The 22,500-nt window shown below is 42.6% G+C and overlaps 1 protein-coding gene and 2 long non-coding RNA genes across 6 annotated transcripts in view; 2 read left to right on the top strand and 1 right to left on the bottom strand.

Moving 5' to 3' along the window:
* The first annotated feature begins 1,646 nt into the window (after positions 1-1,646).
* Positions 1,647-22,500, top strand: part of LOC116034158 (echinoderm microtubule-associated protein-like 4) — a 34,442-nt gene continuing 13,588 nt past the window's right edge. The window contains exons 1-14 of one of the 4 annotated variants that reach the window (XM_031276710.2): positions 1,647-1,925; positions 9,600-9,782; positions 10,340-10,463; positions 14,219-14,401; positions 15,382-15,522; positions 15,698-15,723; positions 15,842-15,877; positions 16,918-17,041; positions 18,001-18,150; positions 18,239-18,308; positions 20,324-20,434; positions 20,531-20,626; positions 21,022-21,156; positions 21,469-21,601. In XM_031276710.2, coding sequence (XP_031132570.1) covers positions 1,901-1,925; positions 9,600-9,782; positions 10,340-10,463; positions 14,219-14,401; positions 15,382-15,522; positions 15,698-15,723; positions 15,842-15,877; positions 16,918-17,041; positions 18,001-18,150; positions 18,239-18,308; positions 20,324-20,434; positions 20,531-20,626; positions 21,022-21,156; positions 21,469-21,601 — 1,537 coding nt within the window. In that variant the 5' untranslated portion in view covers positions 1,647-1,900. The remainder of the gene's footprint in view (positions 1,926-9,599; positions 9,783-10,339; positions 10,464-14,218; positions 14,402-15,381; positions 15,523-15,697; positions 15,724-15,841; positions 15,878-16,917; positions 17,042-18,000; positions 18,151-18,238; positions 18,309-20,323; positions 20,435-20,530; positions 20,627-21,021; positions 21,157-21,468; positions 21,602-22,500) is intronic. The other 3 variants (XM_031276711.2, XM_031276712.2, XM_035992235.1) reach the window with 3 other exon arrangements.
* Positions 8,076-8,778, bottom strand: LOC116034159. Its single transcript, XR_004101009.2, has 2 exons — positions 8,667-8,778; positions 8,076-8,210 (listed from the first exon to the last, which is right to left on the bottom strand). It is a non-coding gene; the product is annotated as an uncharacterized LOC116034159 (long non-coding RNA).
* On the top strand, positions 11,534-13,147 carry LOC118493212. The gene is made up of 3 exons (XR_004895202.1): positions 11,534-11,544; positions 12,379-12,464; positions 12,582-13,147. It is a non-coding gene; the product is annotated as an uncharacterized LOC118493212 (long non-coding RNA).

Below are 22,500 nucleotides of genomic sequence, written 5' to 3'. Positions count from 1 at the left end.
ATCAACAGGTCAGAGAGTAGCACTCTCCAAAATACTGCTTTGCCTGAGTGGGTAGCATGTAGAGGGCTGGATTAGGATTGGGTCCTACAGACTGTATATATATATAAATATACTGACTGAGTATATATATACTGACTGAGTATATACTGACTGAGTATATATATACTGACTGAGTGTATATATACTGACTGAGTATATATATACTGAATGAGTATATATATATACTGAGTGAGTATATATATACTGACTGAGTGTATATATACTGACTGAGTATATATATATACACACACTGTATATCTATGAGCAGACACCAGCATGTCTGAGCCTCCCAGGACGGGGGAGCTCTGAGCCACGGCTCCTTCCTCCCTCTCTCTCCCTCATCCTCTGCTCCTTCCTCCCCCTCTCTCCCTCTCCTCCTCTCTCCCTCATCCTCTGCTCCTTCCTCCCCTTCTCTCCCTCTCCTCCTCTCCCTCATCCTCTGCTCCTTCCTCCCCCTCTCTCCCTCTCCTCCTCTCTCCCTCATCCTCTGCTCCTTCCTCCCCCTCTCTCCCTCATCCTCTGCTCCTTCCTCCCCCTCTCTCCCTCTCCTCCTCCCCCTCTCCTCCTCTCCCTCTCCTCTCTCCCTCATCCTCTGCTCCTTCCTCCCCCTCTCTCCCTCTCCTCCTCCCCCTCTCTCCCTCTCCTCTCTCCCTCATCCTCTGCTCCTTCCTCCTCCTCTCTCCCTCCTCCTCTCGCTCATCCTCTGCTCCTTCCTCCCCCTCTCCTCTCCCTCATCCTCTGCTCCTTCCTCCCCCTCTCCCTAATCCTCTGCTCCTTCCTCCCCCTCTCTCCCTCTCCTCTCCCTCATCCTCTGCTCCTTCCTCCCCCTCTCACAGCAGCAACACCTGTCTTCTTTCCCTGCATCTCCTCCCTATTAACTTATAAAATGACGGGTTTTCTCATGCGGGACGGAGAAGACACAACATCAGTATAACTCTGTTATTGTGCGGGCGGGAGTGTAACAACATGTTGCGTGTGCGGGATGAAGAAAACAGCCCCGTGCAGGGCTCTAGTAGCCCGCTAGTGTTAGCATCACGTTAACTGAACTATATGCTTAGCTCGTAGCTGGTAGCTCCAGCTTGACGTGCTTCAGTGATATTTTAATTCGGCTTTACACAACGTGCATATGGCTTTGACTCGTCTACGAGCCGTCTGGGAGTTTCTGAAAATAAAAAGCTCCATTCAGAGTTATTGCTGCTGTGTTTCTCCATCATGCTGCAGCAGCAGCAGCAGCAGCAGCAGGATGTGTTAGGAGGAAGTGGCAGCTTGATGAGAAGTAACGGAGCTGCAGAGGGTCAAAATAGTAGCTGTTAGGACCACGCCAAGCCCAGTGAAGTGGAAATTATATATATATATATATATATATATATATATATATATATATATATATATATATATATATATATATATATATATAATTATTATTAATACCTCCTCTCTTGAAGTTATTATTTATTATTCATGTCACTATGTTTGTTTGTTCATGTTTGCAGTTTCCTCCTCAGTCTAACTTATTTTTGGGAATAAAGCTTTTCTGATTCTGATTTTAATAAGTGAGTAAACAGCCCCCCCCTCCCTGCCGGAGCAGGCGGAGTCTGCACCGCGCATGCGCAGCGTCAGCGTCGCTCCGTCGTGTCTGTCCCCGGATCTGTGTGTGTGTCTCCCGGCGGTGGATCCTCCAGCAGCGCTCCTTCTGCGTCTCCAGGCCGAACAAAGCAGCTGATCTTCGGCCTCTTGGGCAGCGCAGCGGGGCCTGACCTGGCTCGGCTCGGCTCGGCTCGCCTCCCCCCCCTCTGCGGCCCGCAGCGCGCGCTCAGCCTCCCGCAGGCCTCGGCCTGGACTCCCGCTTTTCTCCCGGAAAATGGACGGATTCACCGGCAGTTTAGGTGAGTGCACGCGCCGCTCGCGCCCCTGAGACCCCCCGGTCTCCTGTCCGTGCAGCGGCGGCACGCGGACAGCCGCACGCGCCTCTGGCGGCTTTACACGTGTCACTGCTGTATTTATCAAAAAGACTCTGCACCGCCCCTCCGGCGGCTGCAGGGCAGCTAAACCAACATCCTCCTGAAGGAGAGACCCGGAAAAAACCCGGATCTGCCCACTGAAACACCTCGTGTGTGTGTGTGTGTGTGTGTGTGTGTGTGTGTGTGTGTGTGTGTGTGTGTGTGTGTGTGTGTGTGTGTGTGTGTGTGTGTGAGTGTCTCTGTGTGTGTGTGTGTGTCTGTGTGTGTCTGTGTGTGTCTGTGTCTCTGTGTGTGTGTCTCTGTGTGTGTGTGTCAGACATGAAAATCATTAACTTTTCGGCGAGTTCTAGCCAATCAGATGCAAAGTAGGGCGGGTCTTAATATAATATATATAATATATATTATATAATATATATATATATATATATATATATATATATATATATATATATATATTATATAATATATATTAGGGGTGTAACGGTACGCAAAAATCCCGGTTGGGTACGTACCTCGGTTTTAAAGTCATGGTTCGGTTCATTTTCGGTACAGTAAGGGAAAGAAATGCAAACATTAAACTGCAGGTTGTTTATTATTATAAACTTTTTTTAACAATTTGTTTACACTTTTTAATAAAATATAATAAATAATATATATATATAAAATAATAAAAGAATAAGAAAAATACTGCTGCAAAGTTCTCCACTAAATAAAATACTCTGTCTCAAACCAATATCACATAATAAAATATTATATATATATATATATATATATATATATATATATATATATGAAGAATATAAATAATAACTATGGATTACAGAGCAGCATTACCAATCCCAGCTTGTAGGCCTGCTCATATTATATATATATATATATATATATATATATATATATATATATATATATATATATATATATATATATATATATAACTATATATATATATATATATATATATATATATATATATATATATAACTATATATAACTTTTCCAAAGTGTGAAGTGCAGAATCAACAGTTTCAGTTCACACTCGCGTGATGCCGTTTCAAGTGCGTTAACAAGTTTGAAGTGTTGCCAGACACATACCCGATCATTCCTGAGCAACGTCGGCACGCTGCTTTGGTCTTACCGACTAGTCTTTGGTCTTACCGACTAGTCTTTGGTCTTATCGACTAGTCTTTGGTCTTATCGACTAGTCTTTGGTCTTATCGACTAGTCTTTGGTCTTACCGACTAGTCTTTGGTCTTATCGACTAGTCTTTGGTCTTACCGACTAGTCTTTGGTCTTACCGACTAGTCTTTGGTCTTATCGACTAGTCTTTGGTCTTACCGACTAGTCTTTGGTCTTATCGACTAGTCTTTGGTCTTATCGACTAGTCTTTGGTCTTACCGACTAGTCTTTGGTCTTATCGACTAGTCTTTGGTCTTACCGACTAGTCTTTGGTCTTACCGACTAGTCTTTGGTCTTATCGACTAGTCTTTGGTCTTACCGACTAGTCTTTGGTCTTACCGACTAGTCTTTGGTCTTATCGACTAGTCTTTGTCCGTTGACGTATTTCACTGGGAAACCAAAGGTTCCCAAACAGGAGACCTTAATGATATGGTGGCTCTTCAAGCTCCGGCTTGTCCGTCCTGTCTATGGGCTTGTCTGCATTGGCCATGGCGCTAGCTAGCGAGAGGCTGGGCTAAAGCGTGCCGTGTATGTTGTTGTACAGCACGCGGTGTGTGATTTTTATTTTTTTCCCCAAACCACTTCAGCGGAAATCCCGCCCTGCAGTCGATTTCATTGGTTTAGGTTACGCGGAGACTTCCGCCACTTAATATGTTCGTGTGGAAACACGAAAATTGACCTATGTTCCGCACTCAAAAGATTGCATTCGGTGCACATGCGCACCGTACCGAAAGCCCTGTACCGAAACGGTCCGGTACGAATACACGTACCGTTACACCCCTAATATATATTATATACTATATAATATATATATATATGTCTATGGTGGAGACGGGAAGCTGTTCAGCACGGTGCCTCAGATTGAGGGAAATCAAGGAAGACGCTGAATGGCAGCAGCGGTAAGAAAGTGCTGCTGGTCCCAAAGCTTCGGTTCGTGCATTCTATCATACGAGTACGTTACCCCGGCAACGACGGCTACCGCTGCCGCTGCGACTGCTCCTTCACTGACCGACCGTGTTTGTGATATAAACAATACGACGTGTGCACGTTCATAGAGGAACATGATTAGTCATTAACGATGGCCGCTGTGTAAAGCTATCTGAAGCCCAGACTGCCCTGACGCTGTCTGTCTGTTACCATGGCAGTTATTTAAACATCACGGCCTCGTCCCAGAGTCTAGACGAATAGATATATGAGAAGATAAACAATGAGACGTGTTTAATAAATGTAAATAAAGCAGCTAATATCAACAAGGACAAAATCATGAATGAACTAATTCTCTGTTTTGATGATGACCTGCCAAAGATACACAACATCTAGAAAGTTCTGTTTTCACAATGATTGATTGTAGGGTTATATTATAGCAATATGTAAATGTGTACTCTTAATTTAACATACGGTTGGAAGAAGTAAACATTGATCCAAAACTTTAGTTTTTAAAAGTTATGACTTTTATTATTGTGTAATGTTAGAAGGACTTTAACTGTTTTGCCAGTCAGATTAACTTTAATGAGTGCATACTGAAATATTAGACTGTTGGTTGGCAAAACATGCATCTCAAAATGCATCAGATTGATGCTTTAAAATATGGAATATTTAAAATTTTCTTCAGGGGGAGCATGCCGCCCCCGGACCCCCCTAGAGGGGTAATATCCTTCTCACCTTTTTCACCCCTGACCTGTTTTCATGCCTGGTGTGTGTGTGTGTGTGTGTGTGTGTGTGTGTGTGTGTCATAATAACATAAAATACCTAACCATTAAAATCATCACAGATTATGAAATAAACTTGTTGCACTTTTTAAGCTTCAGTTTCCGTCACTTGTAACCACTTCCTGTAGCAGCCAATCACAGCTCACCTGGACAGACAGCCAATCACAGCTCACCTGGACAGACAGCCAATCACGGCTCACCTGGACAGACAGTCAATCACAGCTGGTATAGACTCTAGCTGAAGACATGTGACCTCTTCAGTTAGTCTTTAATAAGGTCCTATGTTCCTTATTGTCTACGGTCGACTTTTCTCTCTCTCACTTATGTTTTAGATGGCAATATATCCAGCTGTTCTAGTCTCTCTGTAGATGACAGTATATCCAGATGTTCTAGTCTCTCTGTAGATGACAGTATATCCAGATGTTCTAGTCTCTCTGTAGATGACAGTATATCCAGATGTTCTAGTCTCTCTGTAGATGACAGTATATCCAGATGTTCTAGTCTCTCTGTAGATGACAGTATGTCCAGATGTTCTAGTGTCTCTCTGTAGATGCCAGTATATCCAGATGTTCTAGTCTCTCTGTAGATGACAGTATATCCAGATGTTCTAGTCTCTCTGTAGATGACAGTATGTCCAGATGTTCTAGTGTCTCTCTGTAGATGCCAGTATATCCAGATGTTCTAGTCTCTCTGTAGATGACAGTATGTCCAGATGTTCTAGTGTCTCTCTGTAGATGACAGTATGTCCAGATGTTCTAGTGTCTCTCTGTAGATGACAGTATATCCAGATGTTCTAGTCTCTCTGTAGATGACAGTATGTCCAGATGTTCTAGTGTCTCTCTGTAGATGACAGTATATCCAGATGTTCTAGTCTCTCTGTAGATGACAGTATGTCCAGATGTTCTAGTGTCTCTCTGTAGATGACAGTATATCCAGATGTTCTAGTCTCTCTGTAGATGACAGTATATCCAGATGTTCTAGTCTCTCTGTAGATGACAGTATGTCCAGATGTTCTAGTGTCTCTGTAGATCCAGATGTTCTAGTCTCTCTGTAGATGACAGTATATCCAGATGTTCTAGTGTCTCTGTAGATGACAGTATATCCAGATGTTCTAGTGTCTCTCTGCTGATGACAGTATGTCCAGATGTTCTAGTGTCTCTGTAGATGACAGTATGTCCAGATGTTCTAGTGTCTCTGCTGATGACAGTATGTCCAGATGTTCTAGTGTCTCTGTAGATGACAGTATATCCAGATGTTCTAGTGTCTCTCTGCTGATGACAGTATGTCCAGATGTTCTAGTCTCTCTGTAGATGACAGTATGTCCAGATGTTCTAGTGTCTCTGCTGATGACAGTATGTCCAGATGTTCTAGTGTCTCTGTAGATGACAGTATATCCAGATGTTCTAGTCTCTCTGTAGATGACAGTATGTCCAGATGTTCTAGTGTCTCTGTAGATGACAGTATATCCAGATGTTCTAGTGTGTCTCTGTAGATGACAGTATATCCAGATGTTCTAGTGTCTCTCTGTAGATGACAGTATATCCAGATGTTCTAGTGTCTCTGTAGATGACAGTATGTCCAGATGTTCTAGTCTCTCTGTAGATGACAGTATGTCCAGATGTTCTAGTCTCTTTGTAGATGACAGTATATCCAGATGTTCTAGTCTCTCTGTAGATGACAGTGTATCCAGATGTTCTAGTCGCTCTGTAGATGAGTGTATCCAGATGTTTTAGTCTCTCTGTATGACAGTGTATCCAGATGTTCTAGTCTCTCTGTAGATGACAGTATGTCCAGATGTTCTAGTCTCTCTGTAGATGGCAGTATGTCCAGATGTTCTAGTGTCTCTCTGTAGATGACAGTATGTCCAGATGTTCTAGTGTCTCTCTGTAGATGACAGTATATCCAGATGTTCTAGTGTCTCTGTAGATTACAGTATCAGATGTTGTAGTCTCTCTGTAGATGACAGTATATCCAGATGTTCTAGTGTCTCTCTGTAGATGACAGTATGTCCAGATGTTCTAGTCTCTCTGTAGATGACAGTATATCCAGATGTTCTAGTGTCTCTGTATATGACAGTATATCCAGATGTTCTAGTGTCTCTCTGCTGATGACAGTATGTCCAGATGTTCTAGTGTCTCTGTAGATGACAGTATGTCCAGATGTTCTAGTCTCTCTGTAGATGACAGTATATCCAGATGTTCTAGTGTCTCTCTGCTGATGACAGTATGTCCAGATGTTCTAGTGTCTCTCTGCTGATGACAGTATGTCCAGATGTTCTAGTGTCTCTCTGCTGATGACAGTATATCCAGATGTTCTAGTCTCTCTGTAGATGACAGTATGTCCAGATGTTCTAGTCTCTCTGTAGATGGCAGTATGTCCAGATGTTCTAGTCTCTCTCTGTAGATGACAGTATGTCCAGATGTTCTAGTCTCTCTGTAGATGGCAGTATGTCCAGATGTTCTAGTCTCTCTGTAGATCACAGTATATCCAGATGTTCTAGTCTCTCTATAGATGACAGTATGTCCAGATGTTCTAGTCTCTCTGTAGATGACAGTATATCCAGATGTTCTAGTCTCTCTGTAGATGACAGTATGTCCAGATGTTCTAGTGTCTCTGCAGATGACAGTATATCCAGATGTTCTAGTGTCTCTCTGTAGATGACAGTATATCCAGATGTTCTAGTCTCTCTGTAGATGACAGTATATCCAGATGTTCTAGTGTCTCTCTGTAGATGACAGTATGTCCAGATGTTCTAGTGTCTCTCTGTAGATGACAGTATGTCCAGATGTTCTAGTGTCTCTGCAGATGACAGTATGTCCAGATGTTCTAGTGTCTCTCTGTAGATGACAGTATGTCCAGATGTTCTAGTGTCTCTGCAGATGACAGTATATCCAGATGTTCTAGTGTCTCTCTGTAGATGACAGTAGCCGTTTCTCAATGTCAAGGATCCTTCCTTGGTAGGACTAGTCCTTCCAAGGAAGGATCCTTCAGAGGCTAGGCCAGGCTCCTCCTGAGCATTCGGAGAACATGTACAATGGAACAGGCTAGCGAGTGCACGTCATTGCATGCTTGCGTCATTGAAAATGTTTCCTCGCCTTCAGTTCACACTACTTATTCAGTCAGAAATAGACACTGAAAAACAGTTTATATTATATACACACCCAAAAACGTAATGTCACAGACAAACCAGTTAATTTAATGCATTTATTTTCAGAATGCCAATCTCTAATAGGCTATAGCAAATAATCTATTCAGCGTCTCTCTTTGGCCAGTCTCCCTGCTTGTCTTTGGCTTTCCCATCATCAGTGACCGCCTTCGTTTGTCCCTGTTAAAAGACAGCAAACACAAGAAAAAGACGTTTACCGTTATGAATGTTATAAAGTAACGTTATATGCAACATTATACTTTTTACTTGGGAAACTACTGATTTAACGTTGCTAGTGAAGTTAACAAGGTGCAGCGTTAGCTCCCATCCTGCAGTTACAACTGATAAACACACATATTTCTAAATCTCTGCTAACGTTACCCATATAGCGTAACAACATATAAAAGAGATTAAAACGCCACCGGATTTTAAACTTTAAAACCACAAATGGCACAAAAAGACAGCAACCTAGCTAACAGCCTAATGTTAAATGCTAGGTTCGGTTAGCTGACGTTAGCTCGGCTGGTATCTACCTAATTACTATAGCAGTTAGTACCAGCATTAACGCGTTAAGCTTTACATTGATGATACACATTAACGGTGATAACATGTACGACAAACACTAAAGATACTTACAGTTAAATGATTATTTCGCCGTCAGCGATGCCGCTCCAACCCCCCGCTTAGGTCCGCCATTTAATTTTTTTTAACGAGCCGGCAAAGCCGCGCGCATAGGATTGTGGGTAATATGGGAGCGCGAAGGATACACATATGCATCCTTTGCTGTCTATGGGAAAATCTCCGAACGAAGGACTCAGTCCTTGGTGGAATTCGGAGGATCCTCGACATTGGAACAGTCCTTCGACGGACGTTGATGACGTAGCATCCTCGAAATTCTGGCTTCGAAGGATCCTTCCTTGACATTGAGAAACACCTAGTATGTCCAGATGTTCTAGTCTCTCTGTAGATGACAGTATATCCAGATGTTCTAGTCTCTGTAGATGACAGTATATCCAGATGTTCTAGTCTCTCTGTAGATGACAGTATATCCAGATGTTCTAGTCTCTGTAGATGACAGTATATCCAGATGTTCTAGTGTCTCTCTGTAGATGACAGTATATCCAGATGTTCTAGTCTCTCTGTAGATGACAGTATATCCAGATGTTCTAGTCGCTCTCTCTAGATGACAGTATATCCAGATGTTTTAGTCTCTCTGTAAATGACAGTATATCCAGATGTTCTAGTCGCTCTCTCTAGATGACAGTATATCCAGATGTTCTAGTCGCTCTCTCTAGATGACAGTATATCCAGATGTTCTATTGTCTCTCTGTAGATGACAGTATATCCAGATGTTCTAGTCTCTCTGCTGATGACAGTATATCCAGATGTTCTAGTGTCTCTCTGCTGATGACAGTATATCCAGATGTTCTAGTCTCTCTGTAGATGGCAGTATGTCCAGATGTTCTAGTCTCTCTGCTGATGACAGTATATCCAGATGTTCTATCCCTGACTGTCTCTCTGCAGATGACATTATGTCCAGATGTTCTAACCCTGACTGTCTCTCTGCAGATGACAGTATGTCCGGAGCGAGTGTCTCAGATGTTAACGACCGTCTCTCGTCTCTGGAGCTCCGCGTCCAGCAGCAGGAAGACGAGTTGACGGTGATGAAAGCGGCGTTGGCGGACGTCCTCCGCCGCCTCGCCGCCTCTGAAGTCTCGGCGGCCGCGGCCAAGAAACAGCCCGCAGGGAAAGGTACGCTAGTCTGATTTCCCTGTCCTCGTCCGCCTGGAGAAAGGTTATGAATATGATGGGTAATGTTAACTGGGGGTCTATATGTTTTTATTTTGAATGCAGTGCCTACTCTGGTATTTCTGCTCACTGTGATGTCATGTCCTCCAGTATCTTCCATTCTACCAATGTCTGGGTGAATACTCGATTCTGATTGGCTGCAGAAAAAAAATTGGCAAGTGACCATGGTATAAGCGGGTTAATTCCCTTCGAGGTGTCCATTATCAGGTGTTAATGGACTTCAGTGTCCAACGGTTCACGCCTCGCCGTCCTCCATTAATACCTGATAATGGACACCGCGTCAGGCATTAACCCGCGTATACCACGGTCACTCTACATATTTCATATTCCTAAAATCAGTAGAACCTCAGCTAAAAGGTTATGAAGTCAATTAAGCAGAATAATTAAAAAAAATACTGAAATTGTGTCATACATTTAAAGAAAAATACAAAGAACATAATGATCCAAAAGAAACATGACCCTCAACGCTCCAGAAGTTATTTTAGTTTCTCGTGTCTCAGGGGGCGGAGCTTCTATGCGTGAAGCCTACTCCATGTCCTGCATCTCTAACGGAGGAACGCCCGGACGCAAGAGAGAATCCACCTCGGTCACCAGGAAGGGGACACTGTCCTCTGCTGCCAAGAGGTAAACACACACACACACACACACACACACACACACACACACACACACACACACACACACACACACACACACATACACACACACACACACACACACACACACACATACATACACACACACACACACACACACACACACACACACACACACACACACACACACACACACACACATACATACATACATACATACACACACACACACACACACACACACACACACACACACACACACACACACACACATACACAGACATACACACACACACACACACACACACACACACACACACACACACAGACATACACACACACACACACACACACACACACACACACACAGACACACACACACACACACACACACACACACAGACATACACACACAGACATACACATACACACACAGACACACACACACACACAGACACACACACACACACACACACACACACACACACATACACACACACACACACACACACACACACACACACACACACACACACACACACACACACACACACACACAGACACAGACATACTGTCGATGATTTTTTTTTTACAGCTGTCAGCAGGTTCCAGGATGAAATGTGCAGAATATATTGAATATATATGTTATATATATTTTTCTGCCTGGTTGGATCTCTGTTAACATTCTGCGTTTTATTTTCATTTGTCTAAAATTTGCTGAAAGATTTGAGGGAAGGTCTGCGTCTGCAGATATTGTGGCGCTGCTGATTGGTTGCCTGTCAGGGATTTTTCTCCACAGCTGTTTCCTCCAGATTGTCTGCAGATCTGACCTAATCATGACTCAGCTGTTTGTTCTGCAGATCTGACCTAATCATGACTCAGCTGTTTGTTCTGCAGATCTGATCCATAATATATATTTACTGACCCATTTTCTTCTGACAGCAGACAGAGTGGAGTTTGTTCTGTTAAATCAGCAGCTGGTAGTAGTAGAGACAGTAGAGACAGCAGAGACAGCAGAGACAGCAGAGACAGTAGAGACAGTAGATCAGCAGAGACAGTAGATCAGCAGAGACAGTAGAACAGCAGAGACAGATCAGCAGAGACAGTAGGTCAGTAGAGACAGCAGAGACAGCAGAGACAGTAGAACAGCAGAGACAGATCAGCAGAGACAGTAGATCAGTAGAGACAGTAGATCAGCAGAGACAGTAGGTCAGTAGACAGTAGAGACAGCAGAGACGGTAGATCAGTAGAGACAGTAGATCAGCAGAGACAGAGCAGTAGAGACAGTAGATCAGCAGAGACAGTAGATCAGCAGAGACAGAGCAGTAGAGACAGTAGATCAGCAGAGACAGAGCAGTAGAGACAGTAGATCAGTAGAGACAGTAGATCAGCAGAGACAGAGCAGTAGAGACAGTAGATCAGCAGAGACAGTAGATCAGTAGAGACAGAGCAGTAGAGACAGTAGATCAGCAGAGACAGTAGAGACAGTAGATCAGTAGAGACAGTAGATCAGCAGAGACACAGCAGTAGAGACAGTAGATCAGCAGAGACAGTAGAGACAGTAGAGACAGCAGAGACAGTAGGTCAGTAGAACAGTAGATCACAGAGTAGAACATCATTTAGAGTAGAACACAGACAGTAGAACATAGACAGTAGAACACAGACAGTAGAACACAGAGACAGTAGAACATCATTTAGAGTACAACATAGAGACAGTAGAACACAGACAGTAGAACACAGACAATAGCACACAGAGACAGAACATAGAGACAGTAGAACACAGAGACAGTAGAACATCATTTAGAGTACAACATAGAGACAGTAGAACACAGACAGTAGAACACAGACAATAGAACACAGAGACAGTAGAACATCATTTAGAGTACAACATAGAGACAGTAGAACACAGACAGTAGAACACAGACAATAGCACACAGAGACAGAACATAGAGACAGTAGAACATAGAGACAGTAGAACACAGACAGTAGAACATAGAGACAGTAGAACATAGACAGTAGAACATAGACAGTAGAACACAGACAGTAGAACACAGAGACAGTAGAACATCATTTAGAGTACAACATAGAGACAGTAGAACACAGACAGTAGAACACAGACAATAGCACACAGAGACAGAACATAGAGACAGTAGAACATAGAGACAGTAGAACACAGACAGTAGAACATAGAGACAGTAGAACATAGACAGTAGAACATAGAGACAGTAGAACATAGACAGTAGAACATCATTTAGAGTAGAACATAGAGACAGTAGAACATAGACAGTAGAACATAGACAGTAGAATACAGACAGTAGAACACAGAGACAGTAGAACATCATTTAGAGTACAACATAGAAACAGTAGAACACAGACAATAGCACACAGACAATAGCACACAGAGACAGAACATAGAAACAGTAGAACATAGAGACAGTAGAACACAGACAGTAGAACACAGAGACAGTAGAACATAGACAGTAGAACATAGAGACAGTAGAACATAGACAGTAGAACATCATTTAGAGTAGAACATAGAGACAGTAGAACATAGACAGTAGAACATAGACAGTAGAATACAGACAGTAGAACACAGAGACAGTAGAACATCATTTAGAGTACAACATAGAAACAGTAGAACACAGACAATAGCACACAGACAATAGCACACAGAGACAGAACATAGAAACAGTAGAACATAGAGACAGTAGAACACAGACAGTAGAACACAGAGACAGTAGAACATAGACAGTAGAACACAGACAGTAGAACACAGAGACAGTAGAACATCATTTAGAGTACAACATAGAGACAGTAGAACACAGACAGTAGAACACAGACAATAGCACACAGAGACAGAACATAGAGACAGTAGAACATAGAGACAGTAGAACACAGACAGTAGAACATAGAGACAGTAGAACATAGACAGTAGAACACAGACAGTAGAACACAGAGACAGTAGAACATAGACAGTAGAACACAGACAGTAGAACACAGACAGTAGAACATCATTTAGAGTACAACATAGAGACAGTAGAACACAGACAGTAGAACACAGACAATAGCACACAGAGACAGAACATAGAGACAGTAGAACATAGAGACAGTAGAACACAGACAGTAGAACATAGAGACAGTAGAACATAGACAGTAGAACACAGACAGTAGAACACAGAGACAGTAGAACATCATTTAGAGTACAACATAGAGACAGTAGAACACAGACAGTAGAACACAGACAATAGCACACAGAGACAGAACATAGAGACAGTAGAACATAGAGACAGTAGAACACAGACAGTAGAACATAGAGACAGTAGAACATAGACAGTAGAACACAGACAGTAGAACACAGAGACAGTAGAACATCATTTAGAGTACAACATAGAGACAGTAGAACACAGACAGTAGAACATAGACAGTAGAACACCGACAGTAGAACATAGAGACAGTAGAACATAGAGACAGTAGAACACAGACAGTAGAACACAGACAGTAGAACACAGACAGTAGAACACAGACAGTAGAACACAGACAGTAGAACATAGAGACAGTAGAACACAGAGACAGTAGAACATAGAGACAGTAGAACATAGAGACAGTAGAACACAGAGACAGTAGAACATAGAGACAGTAGAACATAGAGACAGTAGAACATAGAGACAGTAGAACATAGACAGTAGAACATAGAGACAGTAGAACATAGACAGTAGAACATAGTAAATGAAGAGCAGAGTCAGTATGTTGCTCTCTAATGATTTTAGTGTTTTTTGTCTCCAGCGGAGCGGACAGGAAGGAGGTCAGCAGCTCTCCGATGGAGGAGATCCGGGAGGGGGAGGAGCCTTCTCGCCCAAAGGACCCGCCCCCCTCCGTCTCCCCCTCCTCCCCCCTCCCCCTAACCCCCCAGCAACAGAAACCTGCTCTGTCCGCTGACATCAGTAAAGGCCACGCCCTCCCCAAAAGGTTCTGACCTCTCCTGGAGTCTCAGGGTTTCAGGGTTTTAGGCTGTCTACACATGAACTGCAGTTAAACCCCGGGGGTCTCCTCTGGCAGTGAAATAGTTTTCCTAAAGTTCAAATTATTTTAACTTTGACCTAGTTGCCGAAGAACTTTCAAAGCACAACCAAATCCTGAAGCAACGATGAAGTTTACCTGCACTGCCTCGAGGTTTACCTCTGATCATGTGTAGGCAGCTTCAGAGTTCACTGCCCCCCCCTCTCCGGCTGGGTGCGTTTTATTCAAACTAACTGTTCCTTCTGCAGAAACTCTCTGCTGGTAGAAAGCTCAGGCAGCACGTCTTTTGATCTGAGCTACTAACTTGTTCTGCTCTTTCTGCATCCTGGGCCTTGAGTTTCTGCAGTGTCCCAGCACTCTCTAATCTCTGAGTGTCTGCAGTGTCCCAGCTCTCTCTAATCTCTGAGTGTCTGCAGTGTCCCAGCTCTCTCTAATCTCTGAGTGTCTGCAGTGTCCCAGCTCTCTCTAATCTCTGAGTTTCTGCAGTGTCCCAGCTCTCTCTAATCTCTGAGTGTCTGCAGTGTCCCAGCACTCTCTAATCTCTGAGTGTCTGCAGTGTCCCAGCTCTCTCTAATCTCTGAGTGTCTGCAGTGTCCCAGCACTCTCTAATCTCTGAGTTTCTGCAGTGTCCCAGCACTCTCTAATCTCTGAGTGTCTGCAGTGTCCCAGCTCTCTCTAATCTCTGAGTGTCTGCAGTGTCCCAGCTCTCTCTAATCTCTGAGTTTCTGCAGTGTCCCAGCTCTCTCTAATCTCTGAGTTTCTGCAGTGTCCCAGCTCTCTCTAATCTCTGAGTTTCTGCAGTGTCCCAGCTCTCTCTAATCTCTGAGTGTCTGCAGTGTCCCAGCTCTCTCTAATCTCTTGAGTTTCAGCAGTGTTACTGCTTTGATACTGACTGTGTGTGTGCGTGTGTGTGTGTGTGTGTGTCTCAGAGGAAACAGTGTGAAGCGTTCCTCAGGGATGGAGCGTTCTCAGAGCAGCACCTTTGACACTTCAGAGGAAAACAGGAACAAACTTGTGAAAGCTGCGTCAACATCCAAGCTGCTCGCCAAGGTGGTGAAGAATGCCGACAGGTACACACACACACACACACACACACACACACACACACACACACACACACACACACACACACACACACACACACACACAGAGAGACAGACAGACAGACATAGACACACCCAGACACACACACACACAGACAGACAGACAGACACCGTATGATGTTTGTTTCTTCTCTTGTTTCAGACACAAAGACCCAGTTGTCAGTCAAGGTAAATACACATTCCTCCTCCTCTTCATCATGAACGTAACATATGCATCGTCATCATCATCATCATCATCATCATCATCATCATGTTCGTTTCCTTTGTCTTTGTCTCAAACTTTCAGCCAAAATGTCGACACGAGAGAAAAACAGCCAAGCTGGTAAGTCCTGAAGAGTCGTCACAGCCAGCTAGCATGCTAACAGGCTAGCAGGCTAACAGCATGCTAACAGCAGGCTAACAGTAGATGCTAGATCGCATACGATGCACGTATCGATGTCAACACGAGCATGCTGCGCAGGCGTCTTGGTGCAGATGTTGGTTATTTCTCCCCACATAGCTTCTGGAACGTGTCCGGTTGTGTAGTTCTTGGTTTAGAAACATTTATTGGAGATTTATCCCGGTAGAAAGTGTTGCTATAAAACTCAGTCAAGTGTTGATGCCTGCGCTGTTTGCTCGTGTTAACGGCGATCTAGCTGCAGGAGGGTCAGACTTAACTTCACTAACGGCCACACTAGAGCTGGGCTATTGTTATATATATTATATTAATATATTGCCACACTGGGAAATAAGAATCACATCAGGGGCCAGACATGTAGAGTGTCCCCACCCCCTCACAGCCTAAAAGCACTAGCCCCAATTACAAATGTCCACCTCCGCCTTAGAAGTATCCGTCCAGCTGTAAATGTAATCTGACCTGGATGTTGAAGATAAGTTTCTAAATTACTGTTGTGTAACTGTAGAGTCCAAAGCATTAAATAAAGTGCCGTAAGGACTCAGTAGAGTTTTTGTGGAGCTTGAGAGGTTTTTGTAATGTCTGCAGATGTTTTTGTGGAGTCAAAATGAGTCCGTTGAGTTGGGACGCATTTCTGGGACGCGTTGTGACGCGGCCGGTGGAATATCAAGCATCGACTTTAAGGGTCGCAAACGCCGCAAAACGATAACGGCCGTTATGGCCGTCGTTTTGCTTTGACAATCTGCATTTTCTTTCTCCTCCAACATGTTTCCGTCTCTGTTTCTGCTGTTTCAGAGGGGAACCCCATTAAGATGTTCTGTGTTTCAGAGGGGAACCCCATTAAGATGTTCTATGTGTGTTTCAGAGGGGAACCACATTAAGATGTTCTGTGTTTCAGAGGGGAACCCCATTAAGATGTTCTGTGTGTTTCAGAGGGGAACCACATTAAGATGTTCTATGTGTTTCAGAGGGGAACCACATTAAGATGTTCATGCGTGGGCGACCGATCACCATGTTCATCCCTTCAGACGTGGAGAACTACGATGACGTTCGGACAGAACTTCCTTCAGAAAGACTCAAGCTGGAGTGGGTGTATCCTTCACACAGAAATACAGCTAAATATAATCTGATGGGGTTAGGGGTTAGTGTTAGTGGGTGTATCCTTCACACAGAAATACAGCTAAATATAATCTGATAGGGTTAGTGTTAGTGTTAGTGGGTGTATCCTTCATACAGAAATACAGCTAAATATAATCTGATGGGGTTAGGGGTTAGTGTTAGTGGGTGTAACCTTCACACAGAAATACAACTAAACATAATCTGATAGGGTTAGTGTTAGGGGTTAGTGTTAGTGGGTGTATCCTTCATACAGAAATACAGCTAAATATAATCTGATAGGGTTAGGGGTTAGTGTTAGTGGGTGTAACCTTCATACAGAAATACAACTAAACATCATCTGATAGGGTTAGTGTTAGGGTTAGTGGGTGTATCCTTTGCTCTTCACATTAGACCAGGGGTCACCAACACGGTGCCCGCGGGCACCAGGTAGCCCCCAAGGACCACATGAGTAGCCCTCAGGCCTGTTCTAAAAATGAAAATTGAATATTGACATTATCTGTTTCCCACCTTGTTAAGTCATTGTTGATAATTATTGTGAGAAATCATTAACGTAATCAGTGTCTTCACATAGATGAGTATCATTAATCATTAATAATCATATATAACTAAAGGCAAACTGAGCAAATTTGTTATTTCAGAGGAGTGTATCAAACTGGTAGCCCTTCGTATGACTCAGTACCCATGAAGTAGCTCGCAGTTTCAAAAAGGTTGGTGACCCCTGCATTAGATGATGAAGTCAGTTGGAGAACAGTTAGCTATAAAACAGGATGTCGTCTGTATACAGGATAATTCCATTCCTCAGAAACTATCATGTTTACAACATCTGGCTTGATATTTAGTACATCTTCAGTAGATATTCTGTAGATCTTTCTTCAGTAGATCTTCAGTAGACCTCTGGGTATTTTTCCGGGTGCTTCTTTGACTTCCTGTAGCTATGGTTACCGCGGCAGAGACTGCCGAGCAAATGTTTACCTCCTTCCGACGGGGGAAATCGTTTACTTCATCGCCTCAGTCGTGGCTCTGTTTAACTACGAAGAGCGGACCCAGAGACATTACCTCGGACACACCGACTGTGTCAAGTGGTGAGAAAACACTTGCATCCAAATCATCTGCTGCTGCGCTTCTATTGGCTGCTCTGTCTGTGACATAATCTCTCTGTGTCTCCAACAGTCTGGCCATCCATCCGGATAAGATCCGCATTGCTACCGGACAAATCGCAGGAGTGGACAAAGACGGACGGGTGGGGACAAATGCAAAACAACAGCCATGTTTTTATGACTTTATTACAATGTTCTTTCACCGTGTTCGAGATAATCATTTACTTCTGAGTAGAGATGTTCTGATACCAATACTAGTATCAGAAAAGCCTCTGATTCTGCCTAAAATGCTGGTATTGTTATAAGCAAGTACTGGAGTTTACGCACCGATCTGATACCACGTTACCCTGACCAGCCAGCCCCACATCCAGATGTTGGGTCTGGGTCTGACCCACTTCCAGATGTTGGGTCTGGGAACTCACCATTGGCTGGGCTCAATCCGAGGGATGGGATAAACGGTTGTCTTTCAAATTCCCTCTGCACGTAATAGGATGGCGCTCCAACCAATCAGAGCAACGCTAATTGATAAAAATAAACTTTAAACTCTGAACACATCTTCCTTTTTAAGAATGTTCTTTGTTCTTTTCTCAAAGAAAAGCTGAACTCCAAGTCTTCCAGAAGACCACTGTTCCCAGCAGCAGCCATAAGCCCCGCCCACCAACTCTATACACGATGTGATTGGCCTGACTAGAGTTTTTCCAGCTCGCAAGCTAACGGAGAGTTGCTAGACGATCCTTGCTGCAAATTACATTTGCTGCTGCTAGGGTGCATCTAGTTTTCTAGGCTAATACCACATAATTTAGCCCAGAAGAAAATCTACTTTGAAGTAGTTTATTGATGTTCTTTTTCCGTTCTGTGGCGTTTTATTATTTGTTTGTTTATGTTTCACAAAGAGTTTAACAACAAAAATAACTAGAACTGCAAGCAGTTATGACGGCCCCTAGTGGCCAATTTTTGTAAAACGGATGGGAGACCTTCAGAGGCTCATGGTAAACAAGAAGTAGAAGTTTGGCGTTGATGGCATTTATTTTGGCCGAGATATGGCAAAGTTGGTGTTTTCATAGTTAGCTACACAAATTTGTTTGTGCGTAATATGCGCAATTTTTAGCCTATCAAAATTCTTTTTATTAACTTTTTGTCAGGTCGGTCTGGAGATGCTACCTGCCAAATTTCATGAAGATCGGTCGCACGGTCTAGGAGGAGTTCGAAAGTAGGTTTTTGATAAATCGTGATTTTTCACGGATAAAAGTTTAGGCGGAAATGGGCGTGGCCTATATCACGTGATTCAGTTGGATCCAGCGAATGCGTTGATATACGGTTTTTAAATGTCTGGTGTACGGTGTGGGAGTTGTAGGGCCAAACGCGTTTTTTCTGCTATAGCGCCACGTAGTGGTGGAAGTGGGTCAATTGTTGCGCCTGAGGTCCTTGCGGAGTTTCAAACCAGTCCTGAAAATACCAACCCCCCACCATGTACGGTTTAGGCTGTAGTCTGAGTTATAGGCGGAGAAGAAGAATAATAAAAACCTTGAAAAACCTAGAAAAACAATAGGGTTCTACAGCCCTGCTGTATGAACGGCATAGCTTTGCTATTGCCCGTTCTTACAGACTCGGGCTTGGACCCCTAAAAATCATATCATCCATACAGAGATAGTAGTATACAGCTGTTATACATCATATCATCATACAGGGATAGTAGTATACAGCTGTTATACATCATATCATCCATACAGAGATAGTAGTATACAGCTGTTATATATCATATCATCTATAGTAGTATACAGCTGTTATACATCATATCATCTATAGTAGTATACAGCTGTTATACATCATATCATATATAGTAGTATACAGCTGTTATACATCATATCATCCATACAGAGATAGTAGTACGCAGCTGTTAGACATAAAGATATATATAACAAGCTGGTATCAGTCAATACGCAAGTTCAGGTATCGGAATTGGTACCAGGAAGGAAAACATAGTATCAGAACATCTCTACTTCTGAGTCCGTTGTACATTTTTATACTTTTTAAACATGAAAATGTAATTAACAGATAAATAACTGCAGAACCCATCAAACCTTTGGGGTCGATCTCACTCCAGTCCTCTCTTTTATAATATATTATATAATGTAATATATATAATGTGTGTTTCCAGGCGCTGCAGCCTCACGTTCGTGTCTGGGACAGCGTCAGTCTCTCCACGCTGCAGGTCGTCGGGTTGGGAACGTTTGAGCGAGGCGTCGGCTCGCTGGCTTTCTCCAAAGCTGTGAGTATCACCTCGGTGCATCATGGGAACTGTAATAATTCCTACTGCTGAGTGTCTCCTAATGTCTCCCGTCCTGTCTCTCTGCGTGTCTGCCAGGACTCGGGGCAGCACCTGAGCGTTATCGACGACTGTAACGATCACATGCTGACCGTTTGGGATTGGCAGAAGAAGTCAAAGATCGCTGAGATCAAGGTGAACACCTCTCTCTTTATTACTGCACACAAAACAATATCTTCTGTTCAGCAATCGCTATCGAATCAACAGCCACGTGCAATTTAGCTTGCAGGTGAAGAATACAAACAACGAAAATCACCAGTTAGTTAACTGGTGATTTGATTTAAATTTGCAAGACCAGGCTTAAATGATCTGACAACATAAGTTATACGACTTACAGTTCTCAAGGACATACACACACGATCTCAACTGGCTAGTTATCCTCTATCCCGCTATTCTCCGACATGCACTCTGACAATGCAGCCCTGTTTCTGATACTGTGGGGGGCCGCCACGGTCAAATCAACATAGAGGAAACACTGGCTTGGTCTTTAGTTTGTGGCTGTGAAAGCGTTGGTTTCTGGTGTGTTTCAGACCACTAACGAGGTGGTCCTGGCCGTGGAGTTCCACCCGACCGACCCGAACACCATCGTCACCTGCGGGAAGTCCCACATCTTCTTCTGGACCTGGAGCGGGAACTCTCTGGCTCGCAAACAGGGCATCTTCGGGGTGAGGACACTATTCTTCAAGCTCTTTGGATTTAGATTTAAATTTATTTTAAAGAGATTAAACAAAGATAAAAACACAAACTTAACAAAGGTTTAATTTGGGCTGTGTGATTTATCAAATTTTAATGGGGATTTTGATTTCCTCTGCTAATGATTATTCTGGACATTACGTTTTAAAGTGAACTCTTATTTTGTCTTGTTGTTATTATTATTATTATTAGTTTAGTTATTAGCTTAGTTTATTTTGTGTTCTGAATGAAACCTCCTGAAGGCTAAACTCAGTCAGCCAACATTTGAATACATGTTTTATCAGAAATACGAGAAGCCGAAGTTCGTCCAGTGTCTGGCCTTCCTGAGTTCTGGAGACATCCTGACTGGAGACTCTGGAGGAATCCTGCTGGTCTGGACCCGGACCGCCGCCGAGACCCCCGGAAAGGGCCCCCGAGGTGAGGGGGGGGGGGGGGGTACTGTACAATATCAGAAAAAACTTCCTTTTTACAGGAAGAAACCTCAGACAGAACCAGACTCTTGGTGGGCAGCAATCTGCTGGTTAGGAAACCGAGACACTGATACAGATATACAGATATACATATACACAGATATACATATATACAGATATACATATACACAGATATACACATATACATATAAACAGATATACATATACACAGATATACACATATACATATAAACAGATATACATATACACAGATATACACATTTACATATATACAGATATACATATACACATATACATATATACAGATATACATATACACAGATATACACATATACATATATACAGATATACATATACACAGATATACAGATATACACAGATATACACATATACACAGATATACACATATACATATATGCATATATACAGATATACATATACACAGATATATACATATAAACAGATATACATATACACAGATATACACATTTACATATATACAGATATACAGATATACATATACACAGATATACACATATACATATAAACAGATATACATATACACAGATATACACATTTACATATATACAGATATACAGATATACATATACACATATACATATATACAGATATACATATACACAGATATACACATATACAGATATACATATACACAGATATACACATATACAGATATACATATACACAGATATACACATATACATATATGCATATATACACATACATATACACAAATATACACATACATATACACAGATATACACATATACATATACACAGATACACAGATATACACATACATATATACAGATATACATATACACAGATATACATATATACAGATATACATATACACATATACAT

The sequence above is a fragment of the Sander lucioperca genome, chromosome 15 (genome assembly GCF_008315115.2).
Source record: "Sander lucioperca isolate FBNREF2018 chromosome 15, SLUC_FBN_1.2, whole genome shotgun sequence".
Lineage (NCBI taxonomy): Eukaryota > Metazoa > Chordata > Actinopteri > Perciformes > Percidae > Sander > Sander lucioperca.
The sequence above is the reverse complement of the archived record's forward strand: the minus strand, read 5'-3'. Positions and strand labels throughout refer to the sequence as shown.